This window comes from Balaenoptera acutorostrata, chromosome 12, assembly GCF_949987535.1.
Source record: "Balaenoptera acutorostrata chromosome 12, mBalAcu1.1, whole genome shotgun sequence".
Lineage (NCBI taxonomy): Eukaryota > Metazoa > Chordata > Mammalia > Artiodactyla > Balaenopteridae > Balaenoptera > Balaenoptera acutorostrata.
In genome coordinates, this window is record NC_080075.1 from 42450018 (window position 1) to 42463319 (window position 13302).

Consider the following 13302-nt stretch of genomic DNA (forward strand, 5'->3'; position numbering starts at 1 on the left):
TTCAAGATTCAATCTTTTGAGAAGAGAGGGTCGGGATTCTCTTTCCATCATATTTGAAGAGCACATACTGATATTTCCCTTGTTCCCTGAGCAAGGCCACAGAAATCACTGTTTGGGGATGGGTGGGAGAGCAGTTGCCATTATGAGGCTCTGTGAGCCTTGCCTCTTTCAAATGAGAACCAGCTAGAACAGGCCTTGATATTTAAAGAAGGTAGTATCTGGAGAATCAGGCTCCAGAAGTAATCTCTCAGAGTTACTCTGTGTTATAATGTACTTGGATTTTGGCTGTTTGAATATTTTATTGCATTTCAAAATCTGAGAATTGAGAACAATAAAAAAAAATTTTATCTATGGTAGAAAGGATTTTGAAGTTCCCAGGAATCTAAGTGGTCTACTTTGTAAGTCTTTATTCATGTACCAGACATTTCCTAAGGTCCTACTCTGTGCTGAGGGGTAAAAAGATGAAAAGGACGGAGGCTCTGCCCCATAAGAACTGACAACCCAGGACTTGTCAGGTGATAGCTTTTATGACATAAGTTACTATATGAAATATACACAGAGAGACATGCAATTGTTTCCACCTGACGCAAATGGGCTTGCAGTTTATAATGTATAGTTAGATAGCTGTGCAAATGGCCCGTACTTCTTAACTATTTAAAAAGTGCAATAATGTAATTTTCCACTATATGCATATTTAATTTCTTAGTGAGCAGACACAAATACCTGTGTCTTCACCTGCAGCAGCAACAGAAAATGCATTTGTAGAATTTAGGGCAATAATGTAATTTTCCACTATATGCATATTTAATTTCTTAGTGAGCAGACACAAATACCTGTGTCTTCACCTGCAGCAGCAACAGAAAATGCATTTGTAGAATTCATTCCTTGATTTAACAGTGTTAAATGCCTACTATGTGTTAGGGAAGTGAAATGATACATTCACAAATGCATGTTAGAAATAGTCTCTAAAGTTGCCTAGAAAACAAATGTAATACGGAAAGCTCATTTCTCAAGAGTAGTTAAGATATTTAATGTCATAAAAACTGAAGACAATAGAATTATCACAGATATACCCATGACCAAACCTCATTATTTACCGAGAAACCAAGTTCTTTCTCCAACTGGTGTCAGAAGTAACTAGAGCTGTGTCCCCTCAAACTGGTCCTTGCTAAAGGCTTAGAACCGTTCATATCAGCAATGTGAAGCCAGGGCTACCCAAAGCAAGGATAATAGTGTGCATCAGTATGGCTTTGGCATGTGTGACTTGTGAACTTTATACGACGGGCTTGTGCCTGTGTATGTGTATCTTAGTGCCTTAAAAATGAAAGCCATCCAAGAGCAGAAACCATGTGTCATGTCTGTTCAGTGCAGTGCTCCATAAAGAAAGAAAGAATAACAGTTCTTAGGACTAGATTCTTCATTTTATAGGAATCTGGAGGCTTGGGTAACTGACCTTGTGCAAGGGATTTTTTTTTTTTAAGAGAAAAAGAAAACAGGCAAATTGTATACAACCAGGAATGGGAGACCAGAGAGATTTGTTTATCTTCTACCAAGCTGCCAAAGAAGATGAAATAGAGACAAGCTTTTTCTACCAGAAAAGTTTCCTTTGCTGGTTTTGGCAGGAAAAAAAATACTGATGATGAACTATCAGGGAAAAAAAGGTGTCTTAAATTCTGGAAAAGGGACCGGAATAGCCGCAGCTCTTCAGTAATCTCTGGGAATGATTGGCACACATCTGGAATGGTTGTGGGCCTAGGCATTTGTGGGGTTTATGAGAAACTGGCAGAAAAGGAACTTAAGCCTGGTGATGTGTTTTGATGACTGCTTCTCTTTTGTCACCTAGCTAATTCGAGAGGATACCAACTAAAGCTATTGTGAAGTGAGAATGATCAAGGCCCTATGGTCCTTGATGGCCTGATTTGGTGGTGGTCTGATTTCAGTCAGAGAGAACAGAGAAAAGGAACTGTTCTTCTTCTGAAAGTGAGAAGGTTTCTAAATGCAGATATGGTTGCTGCACAGTTCTTGGTGGGTCTTTTTCTGTATGAAGTCAGTGGCCTTAGGGCCTGCCAAAAACACCCACCCAGGGCCACGTCTTGCTGTGCGGGGGAGGGACACAGAGCAGCATGCATTTGAAAACTTCGTTTTAACTCATCAACTACCTCATCTTTACGGAATGGCTTTTCTAAAGGGTCAAGAGGTGGAGAAGCAAAGCTTTTTAGCTTCATCTTTCATCCTATTTCTACTGCCCTCTGATGGACGTGTTAACTAGGGAAACCACCACCAACCCCATCTCCAACCCCTACCATCACTACCATCTCCACCACTGTCACCTCCATTACCACTGCTACCATCACCATGATTACCACCACCATCTTTGTTTTCCTTATGATAGAGTCAGCATCAGCCATATCCTCGCTAACAAACATTATACATTATGGTGATGGTATATCAGGTTAATAGAACATATTTCAAAATTCTGGTCCATTAGATAATCCAAGATAAATTCTTCATCAAACTGTCAACATTCAAAGTCAAGCAGAGACATACATGGTGTTTGTGTAGAGTCCCTGGATAGTCCAGTGCTGACTGCACAGTGCTAGCTGTTGCTTTTCTGAACAAACCAAATGATATCAGGAAAGCTACGAATTGTTGAAATAAGATGGTAATACTCTTGTTTTTACTACACAGTTGATAGACAAGATAAAGAAGATTTCAGGTGCTTTATTTCTCCTCTTCAGTAAATTTATACTTTTTCACCAGAATGTATACCTCTGTGTATGTGTATGAGGTTGCATTCCTTGACATACAGTCTTGATTTTTTTTGGTTTGTGTGCGTGTGTGTGTGTGTTGTGTGTATGTATTCCAGGATAATAAAATAGTAAAAAGTTATAATAATGGCAAAGAGTACTTGTCCAAATAAAGGACTAGCTGCCTATAAATTTTCCTTTTAGACAGTGAGTGAAGTCATAGCTGGAAGTTGGCAATAAGACCATCTGAAACCAGTAAAAATCATTTCTGTGATGTGTAAGGAGGGGAGGGGGGAAGGGAAGGTGGGAGGGAGGGAAGAAGATGGGGGGAGGAGGGAGAGAGAGAGAAAGGGAGAGAGAGAGGAAATATCTCCAAAAGCTCTTCCTCTACTGAGTTATTCTTTTATAAAACAACTTCACATCTGGACTGATAACTTGAATTCCACCCAGTGCCATTTAAATAGCCCAAGTTATAAACCTCTTAAACTTGGGGTTTATAATAGAAACACTGACAGACCCTTAACTATAGTGCCTCTGTAGTAATGAAAGCACAACTATTTCATTATAGCAGTGTCTGGCAGGGCTGCTATAATTAAGAGTCTGTCAGTGTTTCCATTATAAACCCAAATTTTAAGAGGTTTTTAACTCACATTGTTTTAAATCACATTGGGCTGAAACTTGCTGTACAAAATGTCAGACCAGATGTGTGTGTGTGTGTGTATTGCTTTTCCTCTTATTTACCCCCTCCCCACAAAAAAAGGGAAATAGGTGAAGCTTGTTTTTAAGACAGGGTGTGAAAAACATGTATTTAAAAAAATTATTCCCTTGTTAAAAGCTAAAGATTTATTGGGGGAGGGTGCACAGAAAATGAAGTTTGAGATATTTTTCATTTTTGTTTTTTCTGATTGTATTTTTTCCTTTAGAAGTGCTCTCATTTGGGAAACCAGATTTGAACATATCCAAAAAGCAATGTTAAAAAATTGAATCTTATGATACCCGGTTCTTGACACTGGTTTATTTGGAAGATAATTGATTATGTAGGCTGCTGGAGGTGATGAAAATATCTTGCATTGTATTCTTAAGTGTTCAGCTGTTTTGATCTTTGGGGTAATCTTTTGGAGCTCACCATCCTTGGTGGGAATCACTTTTAGGGCTAAAATGTACTCTTATAACAGAGTTGCCTGATGAAAGCCTTATTGGCTCTGGGGGAAACTAATAGAATTTGTATGGTTATGTTGGTTTCATTTATGTGGTGATAGGATTTATTCACTTATTCACTCAAAAACCATTTATTGAGAATCTACTGTGTGCTCAGCATTGCATTTGGACGTTTCTAATGCGGTCCATTAGACTGGTTTCACTGCCCAGCACGTATGTGTCTTTGATGTCAGTGTTAGGGAGCTAAATTTCAGTGTTCTAACCAGAACTCCTTGCTGTCTTCAAAGGAGCCTCTTACTTAAGTGGTGAGACTGCTGCCCACGGCCCCCTCCACACACACATTGTTGACTCAGCACACAGCAGCCCAGTCTAGAGGTAAGTATAGACTTATTTAGAGCAGATTCAGCTTTTGACTTCCTACTTTCCCTCCCTTCCTCCCTCCCTTCCTCCCTCCCTTCCTTCCCTTCTTTTCTCCCTTCTTTATTTTTTTGAGGGGCTCCATCCAGGTATGTGAAGTAGCCTGCCAGTCAGCTAAAGGCCTAGGGAGCCTCTGGGGAAATGCCACACTAACTGTTCCCCCAGGAACCCCACTGGAGGAAGTCTGCCTTTTCAGGTGTAGACACTGCCCTCCAGGGGCCTCCTTAGGTCCCAGGCTCTGGATCACACTGTGAGCAGAGGAGGAAGAAATGTTATAGGGGGGTCAGGGCTGAGGAAGGCTGGGGAGAAGAGGGGACTGTGGCCCTCATGCTCACCTTTTAATTTGGGGCCCCCACACAAAGCCCACCCCCTTCCTCAAGCACAACCTCCCTTCCTTTTTAAAGTTAATTTTCCTTTGTCTTAACAACACCCTAGCACTCCCACCCTTAAGAACCCCAAAACCTATGCCAAGTGATGAATCCACACCTAAGTTTTATTTTTATCAAGATGACTGCCCATTCTTTATTTTGCGAAATTACATTAGGAAGAAAAAAAAAAAGAAGAATGAAGTAAAAGCAAGGTGGGAGCGATTGTATTAACCATTCATTCAGTCATTCATTTATTTATCTTTAAGTTTATAAAGGTGTTTCCCGCTAAAGGCAGACAGTGAATATTTTATTTGAATCTTGCAGTTTCCATCAGACCTTTTAACCCTTCATTCTCCAGCTCAGCCCGAGTCCCCCGCGCCAGGCGATCCTCGGCACGAAGGCTGGTACTGTATTAAGTCTCCCTCTTGGAGCTGTTTGTTGACCACATTCACGTTCAGAGCCCTGGAGCTAAAAGCACTTTACACCATAAAATAAAAGCACTGTCTTTTTTTCTAAAAGGTTACGTCTGGAGGCCACGCGGCTCATACTTCATACCGAAAACTACTGAAAGGACTATGAAATCCTCTATGATTTACACTCTCTCACTGCATTAGGGTATAGATCTACTCGACTCTAAAAATACGGTGGGTTTCTAACCGACGTGAATATATGTGCATTATTTCAGAAAGTCTGTTAGAAAACTTGTCAACACATTATAAAGCATAAAACAGGACTTGGCTATTAAGTACGAGATCAGAGGCAGAATATATACTGCAGGAAGTCCTGGGGAGTCTCCTCCGCGGGCAAGATAGAAAGGGGGAGGAGGGGAGGGGAGGGTCGTCTGCTGGCCTGGAGTTTACACGCAATGTCGTCACCAAAGGTTTGGGAAAGAGCCCACAGAGCGTATTAGCTCCTCAGTGGAATCAGCAAAGGTTCTACAGCTCCAAATGAAGTTAACCGAACGGCCAGAAAATAATTTTAACGTTGTCATAATTTATTATTTTCTGAAAGCTACTTTTGGAAAGTAAATATACTTATTGTGTATCCAAGTGTGCGCGTTTACAGTGACCTTTCACCCCTCTACAAACCCACCTGCATCATTAATCAATACTTACGTAATAGTTTCAAAGCTCTTAAAACAACACATTTTTATTTCTTTAAACACACATACAAACCTTCCCCCTCCCCCAGTTTTGGGCGCTTTAGCGAGCATCCAGCAGCAATGAGGGAGGGGGCGTCACTCGTAGCGGCGAGCAGGAGGGACCGCGAGTGGGGGTCCGCGACGAGGAGGGAATCAAATGCCGATACACAGCCCTGGTTTTCTGGACTGGGTGAAATCAGGCTGGGGGAGGGGCGGGAGTGGAGGGCAGTTCCTATTTCACTCTGGGCATTTTATGATGGTGAAATTAAATATATGTTAATGGTGGAAACGACGCTACTTACCTCTCCATGGGCACCCAGGGAAAGCAGCTGCAAAACTGGGTTTTAAATGTTATGTTTTAACATGTGGTTTCGGAAGGAACCCCCTGGAATCTGAAACAAGTGCAGTAACATAGACCTACTTGTAACTAAGTGCCTAATTTGCTATGATTTTTTTTTAAAAAGAAAATCAATAAAATGTTGCCAGTTATTTATTGGAAATAACCACAGATAGCGGCCCTGATAGGGTGCCGGTTTTAGAGAGCACACAATTGTGTAATGAATTGTAATTCAGAAGACTGTTAAATGTGAACCACAGAGCCTTTCAGAGGTAATAAAGTCATTACTTTTTACACTACAGCCAACCCTGAAAAGCTTTATACACACCATTATATATAAATCATACATATATATTTCCACAACACACATTCACCCATTTATATACCTTTTCTATATATGGACTTTTATGGGTGGATGGGAAAAAATATTTAAATTTGAAAAGCTCGGTTCCGAAGGAATCTGACTGACTCACTATTGTTACCTAAAGGGGCTTTTATTTTATTTATTTATTTTTCAAAGGCCTCCAGTTGTACTTTTTTCTTCCCTCTCACCTTCCCTCCAACCATTCTCCTCCACGTCCCGCTCCCCCCACCCCTCCCCTGCAATAACATTCTTTTGGTCGCTCCAAGGCTAGTTGAACAAGACAAAAAAAATAGTAGTGGAAAAGAGATGCTGACCTGCTCTGAAGAACTCGTGAAAAAGGGGAAATGGTGTAACGCACACGCTACAGAGCTTTACTGCAAGTGACTCTTCCTGCTTCTTAAACAGGTTTTTAGTTTTCCCCCCCTTAAACTGGAGGAAAACAATAACAACAAACCATATTTACACAAACCCAGTCCAGCCCACATCTCTCCTAATGTTGAGCATCAAAACCTCCTTGTCTTCCTTAGAGGGGCCCGAAGCTTCGCCGAGCTAGGCAAACCAGTTATTTTCTAATGGGTTTGAAACTTTATGAAGGCAACATATGAATAAACAGCCGCTGGCCGGCGCGGCTCGGAGATGGGTGCGCGCATGCAAGCCCGGGGCCCTCGCTTAAAACAATAAAGCCCCGCGCCGGGTAGGTGAATTTACGAAAACGACTTCCCTTAGACTGAGGAGGGGGAAGAGAAGACACAAGGGGTTGTGGAGCCGCTTGGAGGAGAGCGAAGGAAGGCTCCTCGCTCTGCAGACACACACTCACACACGTCCACCTGCAGCTCGGAGTGTCGCGGGCCGCGGCTCTCCGCCTCCACCCTGCACCCTCCGCGCCTCCCTTGGACCTGAGTCCATTTTCCTCTCCCCCCCGTGCCCTTCCGGATTTGGAATCGCAGCGCGGTCTCGGCGTCGGCGTCGGCTGAGGCTACAGGGTGGCGCAGGCAGGCGGGGAGGCTGGGAGGCGGGAGACGCCGGGGGACTTTGCGGGCACGTTTCTGAATAAACTTTCCAATCGCAGGGGGTGCTGTTGCTGTACATTTTACGTAAAACTGAAAGTATCCCACGCCAGAGTGAAGCCCGCTTTTTGACAGCAGTAGCGCGCGCGCGCGCGCATTAAAGAGACAGGGGTTTATTTCCAACAGGTCTTCCCTAATTTCCTGGGAACGTCTACAGAAAGGCCAGAGGGGGGCTGCGGGCTCCGGGGTGTGCGGCTCCGCCCGGGGCGCCCCGGGAGCGTGGCGCTGACCCGGGGCTGTCACCCCATCACTGTGGCTTCCCCGCTGCTCCCGCGAGCCAGTCGCTCATTCTTCATTCCCCATTTTCTTTCCCCGGGTAACAGCACTGGGCTAGTTGTGCTCTGCCCGTAAGAAACACTTTCTTGCCATTCCTCGGTGCTTTTGCAGTAGCTCTGGAGCGGGAGGGGGGTGTGTCTTTCCTTGGGACCTGGCTTGGGGACCTCCCGCGGCCCCGGGAGCAAGTTCCCAGGGACTGGCACTCCCGGGACTGCCCGGGCTTTGTCCTCTGGCCGGCAGCAGCTCCGTTGAGGTGGACGCCTCGGCGCCTCCCTCGCCCTGGGTCCGGGCACTCCACTGCCGGGGCTGGAACGTGCCCCGAGTCCGGCTCCCTGTTTTTTATTCCTCGGCCTTTCTCTCCCTTTCCGCGACCGTTGAGAGCCTCGACTCCCTGCTCCCAGTTGCATTCAGACCCTATCGTTTGTCGGGACGTTCAGATCCCCGGCCCCCCGGCTTGGCCTGGGGGGCGCCCTCCCGGCCCTTCGGCCCTGGCCTGCACCGCTTCCCTCGCCCTTGCCCCCTCTCTCCAGGCCGCCCGGGCTCCCGGAGGCCCCGGCGCTGCCCTTCCGGACCCGCAACCCTCCAAACTTGAGCTGGACTCTGCTTCGCCGCGCGCTCCTTCCCGCCTCCCCTTGCCTGCCGCGTAGCTGTAAGTTGGAGGCTCAGCTCTCAACTTCGGGTGATTTTTCTTTGCCATCCTCTCCTCGGGCAAAGTTTCCCGAGCGCAGCCGCGGCCTCAAGGCTTTTGCTTCGGCCCCCGGCGTCCGCACGCGGGGTGCGAGCGCGGCGGCGGCGGAGAGGGGAAGTGGGTGTGCGCACGCAGGAGGGTGTCCGGGAGCAACTCTACCTGGCTTCCCTCCGCCCGCGCTTCCCCGGCCCCTGCAGCCTCCCCGTACACTCTGGTTTTTTGTTTGTTTGTTTTGTTTTTTAAATTTTAAATAATCTTTCATTTTAGGGTCCGCATGCGGGGGGGGGAGCAGGGCGCACGTCTTGCTCCCCACCCCCTCCGCCCCCGCCACCCCTTTCTTCTCTCCCGGCCACGCCGCTGCCTCGGCGCTTGCTGCGGCCACTGGTGGGCCCGCGGCCCCAGCGCCCCCTCCCCTCGGCCCGCCCCTCCCACGGGGGCCGCGTCTGGCGTCTGCGGAGCCCCCCGCTCCGCACCTCCCCCGCCCCGCACTGGCCATTGGCTTGTCCTGGTCTCTTTTTCATGTCCAGCCCCTGATGTGTGTCCATTGGTGTGAGCTTCCCCTTCCCTCCTCCCCTTCTCTCCTGCTCGCCCTGCCCATGTTTTGTGTGTCTCTGTCCATCCAGACTCCTGACGTTCAAGTTCGCAGGGACGTCACGTCCGCACTTGAACTTGCAGCTCAGGGGGGCTTTTGCCATTTTTTTCATCTCTCTCTCTTTCTCTCTCTCTCCCCCTCTATCTCTCCTCTCTCTCTCTTTTTTTTTTTTTTTTTGCTTAAAAAAAAAAAAGCCATGACGGCTCTCCCACAATTCATCTTCCCTGCGCCATCTTTGTATTATTTCTAATTTATTTTGGATGTCAAAAGGCACTGATGAAGATATTTTCTCTGGAGTCTCCTTCTTTCTAACCCGGCTCTCCCGATGTGAACCGAGCCGTCGTCCGCCCGCCGCCGCCGCCGCCGCCGCCGCCCGCCCCGCAGTCCACCATGTCTCGCCGCAAGCAAGGCAAACCCCAGCACTTAAGCAAACGGGAATTCTCGCGTAAGTAACCCAATAATAGTAATAATAATTATTAATAATCACAAGAGCGCGCAGGACGAGAAGCAAGAGAGAGGGGGAGAGAGGGGTGTGTGCATGCATTTAAAATTTTTTTCACGAGAAAAAACCTCCGAGCGTCGGGATAAAAGAGATTAAAGGGAGAGGGGGAAAAAAAAACCCTAATCTCATCCCATCCCGAACCATAGCCGTATGTACACTTTTGAGATAGCACGAACCTTTTAATTTTATTTAATTTTACAACAATTTGACTGCTCCTCTTTCCTGCTTTCCTCTGCTTTATTTCGCTTTTCGAAAAGGAATGCAATGATTTCCCCTCCAGTTTTGCAAAATAATGGACAATGCTGTGGATGCTAACAACTCTCGTGCAAACCTAAGGGAGGGAACTGGAGGGGAGAGGGGGGCTGCTTCCACTCACCGGAGGGAGAAAAACGGGGGGGGTGGGGAGCCCAAGTCTAAAAAAACAATTCCCAGGGAGAAAAGAGGTGAGACTGGCCCACGGACATCAGCGCGCTCACGGTCAAGTGTGCACCGGGAGGAAAGTAGTCATCTCCACAATAGTGAGAAAGTGGGATTGTGGGAGGGGGCCCCCGGCGCTCTGGAGTCTCCCGAGTCTGGAGAGGGGCCGCGGCGGCAGGGAGAGCTTGGGCAACCGGGAAGGACGGGAGCAGCGGCCGGCGCTGCCGCCTTTTGTTCCGGCCCGAGGTGGGTGTTTGTCCCGCTGCCTTTTGTGCCGGCTCCTCGCGCTTGCCCTCCCGCGCCGCCGCCGCAGCCGCCGCCGAAGGGCAGGAGCAAGGGACGGGGGCGAGCGGGAGAGGGAGGGAGGGCGCTCTGGCCGCCGCCGCCCGGGTTGCCGCTGCCCGCCCCTCCCGGCCGAACCTCAGGGGCGGCGAGAAAACGTGAAAAATAAAATAAAATTAAATTAAATTAAATAAAACAGGGCAAAATTTCTTGCCCCAAAACAGAAGCCTAACGCTCCGCCGGCCGTTTTCTGCCACGCTCTCCTCTTTGACTCCCCCATCGCCCCCCTCCCCGCAAAAATCTCACAATCTCTAATAGAGGGGATAAAATACAATTATCCCCTTCACCAAAACCTCTTTAGTTGCAAACTTAGAGCGCCGGCGGCACAGAGAGGGAGCGAGGAACTCCCTCCTCTTACTATTTTTTGGAAGATTTTCAAAAAAAGTGGAAGTGGATTTTGATTGGGAAAAATCTCGTGTCTGAATGTTTACAAGCACCGCGTGTGCGGGAGCCTCCTGCCAACAAACAGACAGAGGACCGAGCGCGGCGCGGCAGCCCGGGAGCGGGCGGCGGCTGCGGCCGGGCCTCGCCGGGGCCTCGCCGGGCCTCGCCGCGCCCCCGCCCCGCCCGGGATCGCCCACCCGGCGCCCGCCGCCCGCCCGCTGGCACAGCGGCAGGCCGTGCAGCGACTCAGCGCCAGCCGGGTCGAGGGTCCTCTCTGGCCCCCCAGCATAATGCCCAGACCTCCTCCCTGCCAACCCTACTGTGAAATCGGCTGGAGAGAAACTCGGCTTTGCAAAGCATTTTTATTTTGCAGAGCAGCCGTAAAAGCGAGTTCTGTCCGCCCCCTACCCCCGACGCCTCTAGCCCCCAGCTCGGGGCGGCGGAGAGGTCACCACGTGCTTTCCCTGCCCCCCTCCCACCGGGACAGGCCACCAGCCCCCAGCTCCTGAGCGCGGCCAAGCCAGGTGGGGGTGGGTGGTAGGTGGTACGGGAGTAGTATGTTCGAGTATGCTTTGGGGGAGTGTTCGACACTGGGACTCCACGCACCCCTCCCTTGAGTTCTTGTCCTCTACCACGGGCCTGTGTCGGTCAGGGGGGCCCTTGTGAGTCTATATTGGGGGTGGGGGTGGGTGGGTAAGTGGGTTGCTGTCTCCTGGCTAACAGAATGCGCCTGGAAAGGCAGGCGGTGGGCACTTAGGAAAGTTTGGCTGCAAGGGAAAGAAAGGAATGAGAGGGCCTACCTCCTTCCCCCTTCTCATTCATGACCCTTATTTTAATATTTGCTGCAATTTTAAAGGACCACCCTATACCCAGTTCTGTATTTTTTAAAGGGGTGTGTGTGTTTGGGGGGGGTGCGCATAGGGAATTGAATTTTTCACTGGGCCCTGGAACTTGTCACACACTTCGAAAGCTCCCCCGCCCGGGCACGTTGCGGGGCCCTCCCTCTCCCCACCCCCGCGCATCCCTCCCTCGCTGCTCTCCCCCGCCCCCCACTCCCCCGGCCGCGCCGGATGCGGAGCAGACGCGGCGCGCGGCGGTGTGAAGTTACAGCCCGGCCAGGTACCGGCGGGAAGGAAGGGCAGTGTTCGCAGCACTCGGGAAAGCTGGGCCCTTCTTCGGAAGGATGCACTGGGGGCTCAAAGGACGGACTGAGGCGTGCAGTCCGGGCTGCTCCCCCGTCCCCCACCCACCCTGGGCCCATCCGGAGATATTCCAGGCTGGGTGGGTTATCCCCCTCTCGCCGTGTCTCAGGGCGGGCTTTGCGTTGAGGAACCAGTTTGAAGGGCGTGCGGTGGTCGCTCCTTTCTGATTTTCTGGGTGCGCAGGGGGGAGCGGGAGCCATTCCGGTCTTCAGGACCCCCTTCCCCTCCCCGCCCCCATCCTCCGCTTCTTGGGCTGACTGAGCCGTTCGGTCGCTAGGAGGCAGAACAAGATCAAGAAAGCTCAGCGAACTTGAACCTGTACCAGAGCCTCCCCCACCCCCGCTCTGCATTTCTCGGCCGGGAGGGAAGAGCTTTGCGAGGGTGGGGGTGGGGGAAACGGACGGTTAGGCAGAATTCCCTTTCTCCCCCCTCCCTCCCATCACCCCTTATGTCTTTGTTCTTCATTTTGACTTTAAAAATGCTTCTTGCCAGGGCTGCAGAGAAGCGCGCGGCCGACACCCCCGGGCTCCGGGAGTGGAGCGGGGTGCAATTTTCTTTCTCTTTCGGGCGGGCATTTTTGGTAGGGAGGAAAGGGGAGTGCGCGCTCTCCGGCTTCGGGGCAAGGCCAAAGGGCGGGATCCGGCAAGTTTGCACTTAGTCTCCAGGTTCACTTCTTCCACCCCCTCACCCCCATGCAAAGCACGGACCGAGGCGGCCACAGTGGGCTTGCAGGGCTGCTCTGCAGCCCGACCCCCCCCCCCCCCCGGCTCCTCCGCCTCCTGCAGCTCTCGCCTTGAAGCCCGAAATCACAACAATAGTAATAGTTATCATCATAATGATGCGGGCAAGCGCCGTCATTAATAATAAATAACCGCAGCCGCCGCCGCCGCGCTGCGCACACCAGTGCCGGGAATTGCGGGAGAAACGCATTTGCAGAGATCCCTCAAAGTAAAAAGTGTGAGCCTCTGGACACAGAATGAATTTCAGGACCCGCGCTTTTGGTGTGTGCCTTGATACCGAGACAGCACCAGGTTAACCTGCCGAGTTTTCCAAGCCTCACTTCCCACTTCTCCAACTGGTGGTCCTGGGGAACCGTCGTCACCCCGCGGCCAGGAAGGACCGCCGTGGAGGCAGCAGTCGGGTCCCCAGGCTGCCCGCCGCCTCCCGCCCCCGGTTCCCGGCCCTACGGCCCCGCGGCAGCCGCTGCACGTGTTCGCAGCGAGCGCGGCCGGAGCCTGCGGCCAGCACGCTGCTCGCTTTGTGCCTCAGAGTCCCGGCGCCCAACTTCACTTTCCGCACT

The 13302-nt window shown here is 50.3% G+C and overlaps 1 protein-coding gene across 8 annotated transcripts in view; it reads left to right on the plus strand.

Moving 5' to 3' along the window:
* The first annotated feature begins 9142 nt into the window (after positions 1 to 9142).
* BCL11A (BCL11 transcription factor A) overlaps positions 9143 to 13302 on the plus strand; it is a 96877-nt gene continuing 92717 nt past the window's right edge. For all 8 annotated transcript variants that reach the window (XM_057557726.1, XM_057557727.1, XM_057557731.1 and 5 more), the window contains exon 1: positions 9143 to 9600. In XM_057557726.1, the coding sequence (XP_057413709.1) occupies positions 9546 to 9600 (55 nt within the window). In that variant the 5' untranslated portion in view covers positions 9143 to 9545. The remainder of the gene's footprint in view (positions 9601 to 13302) is intronic.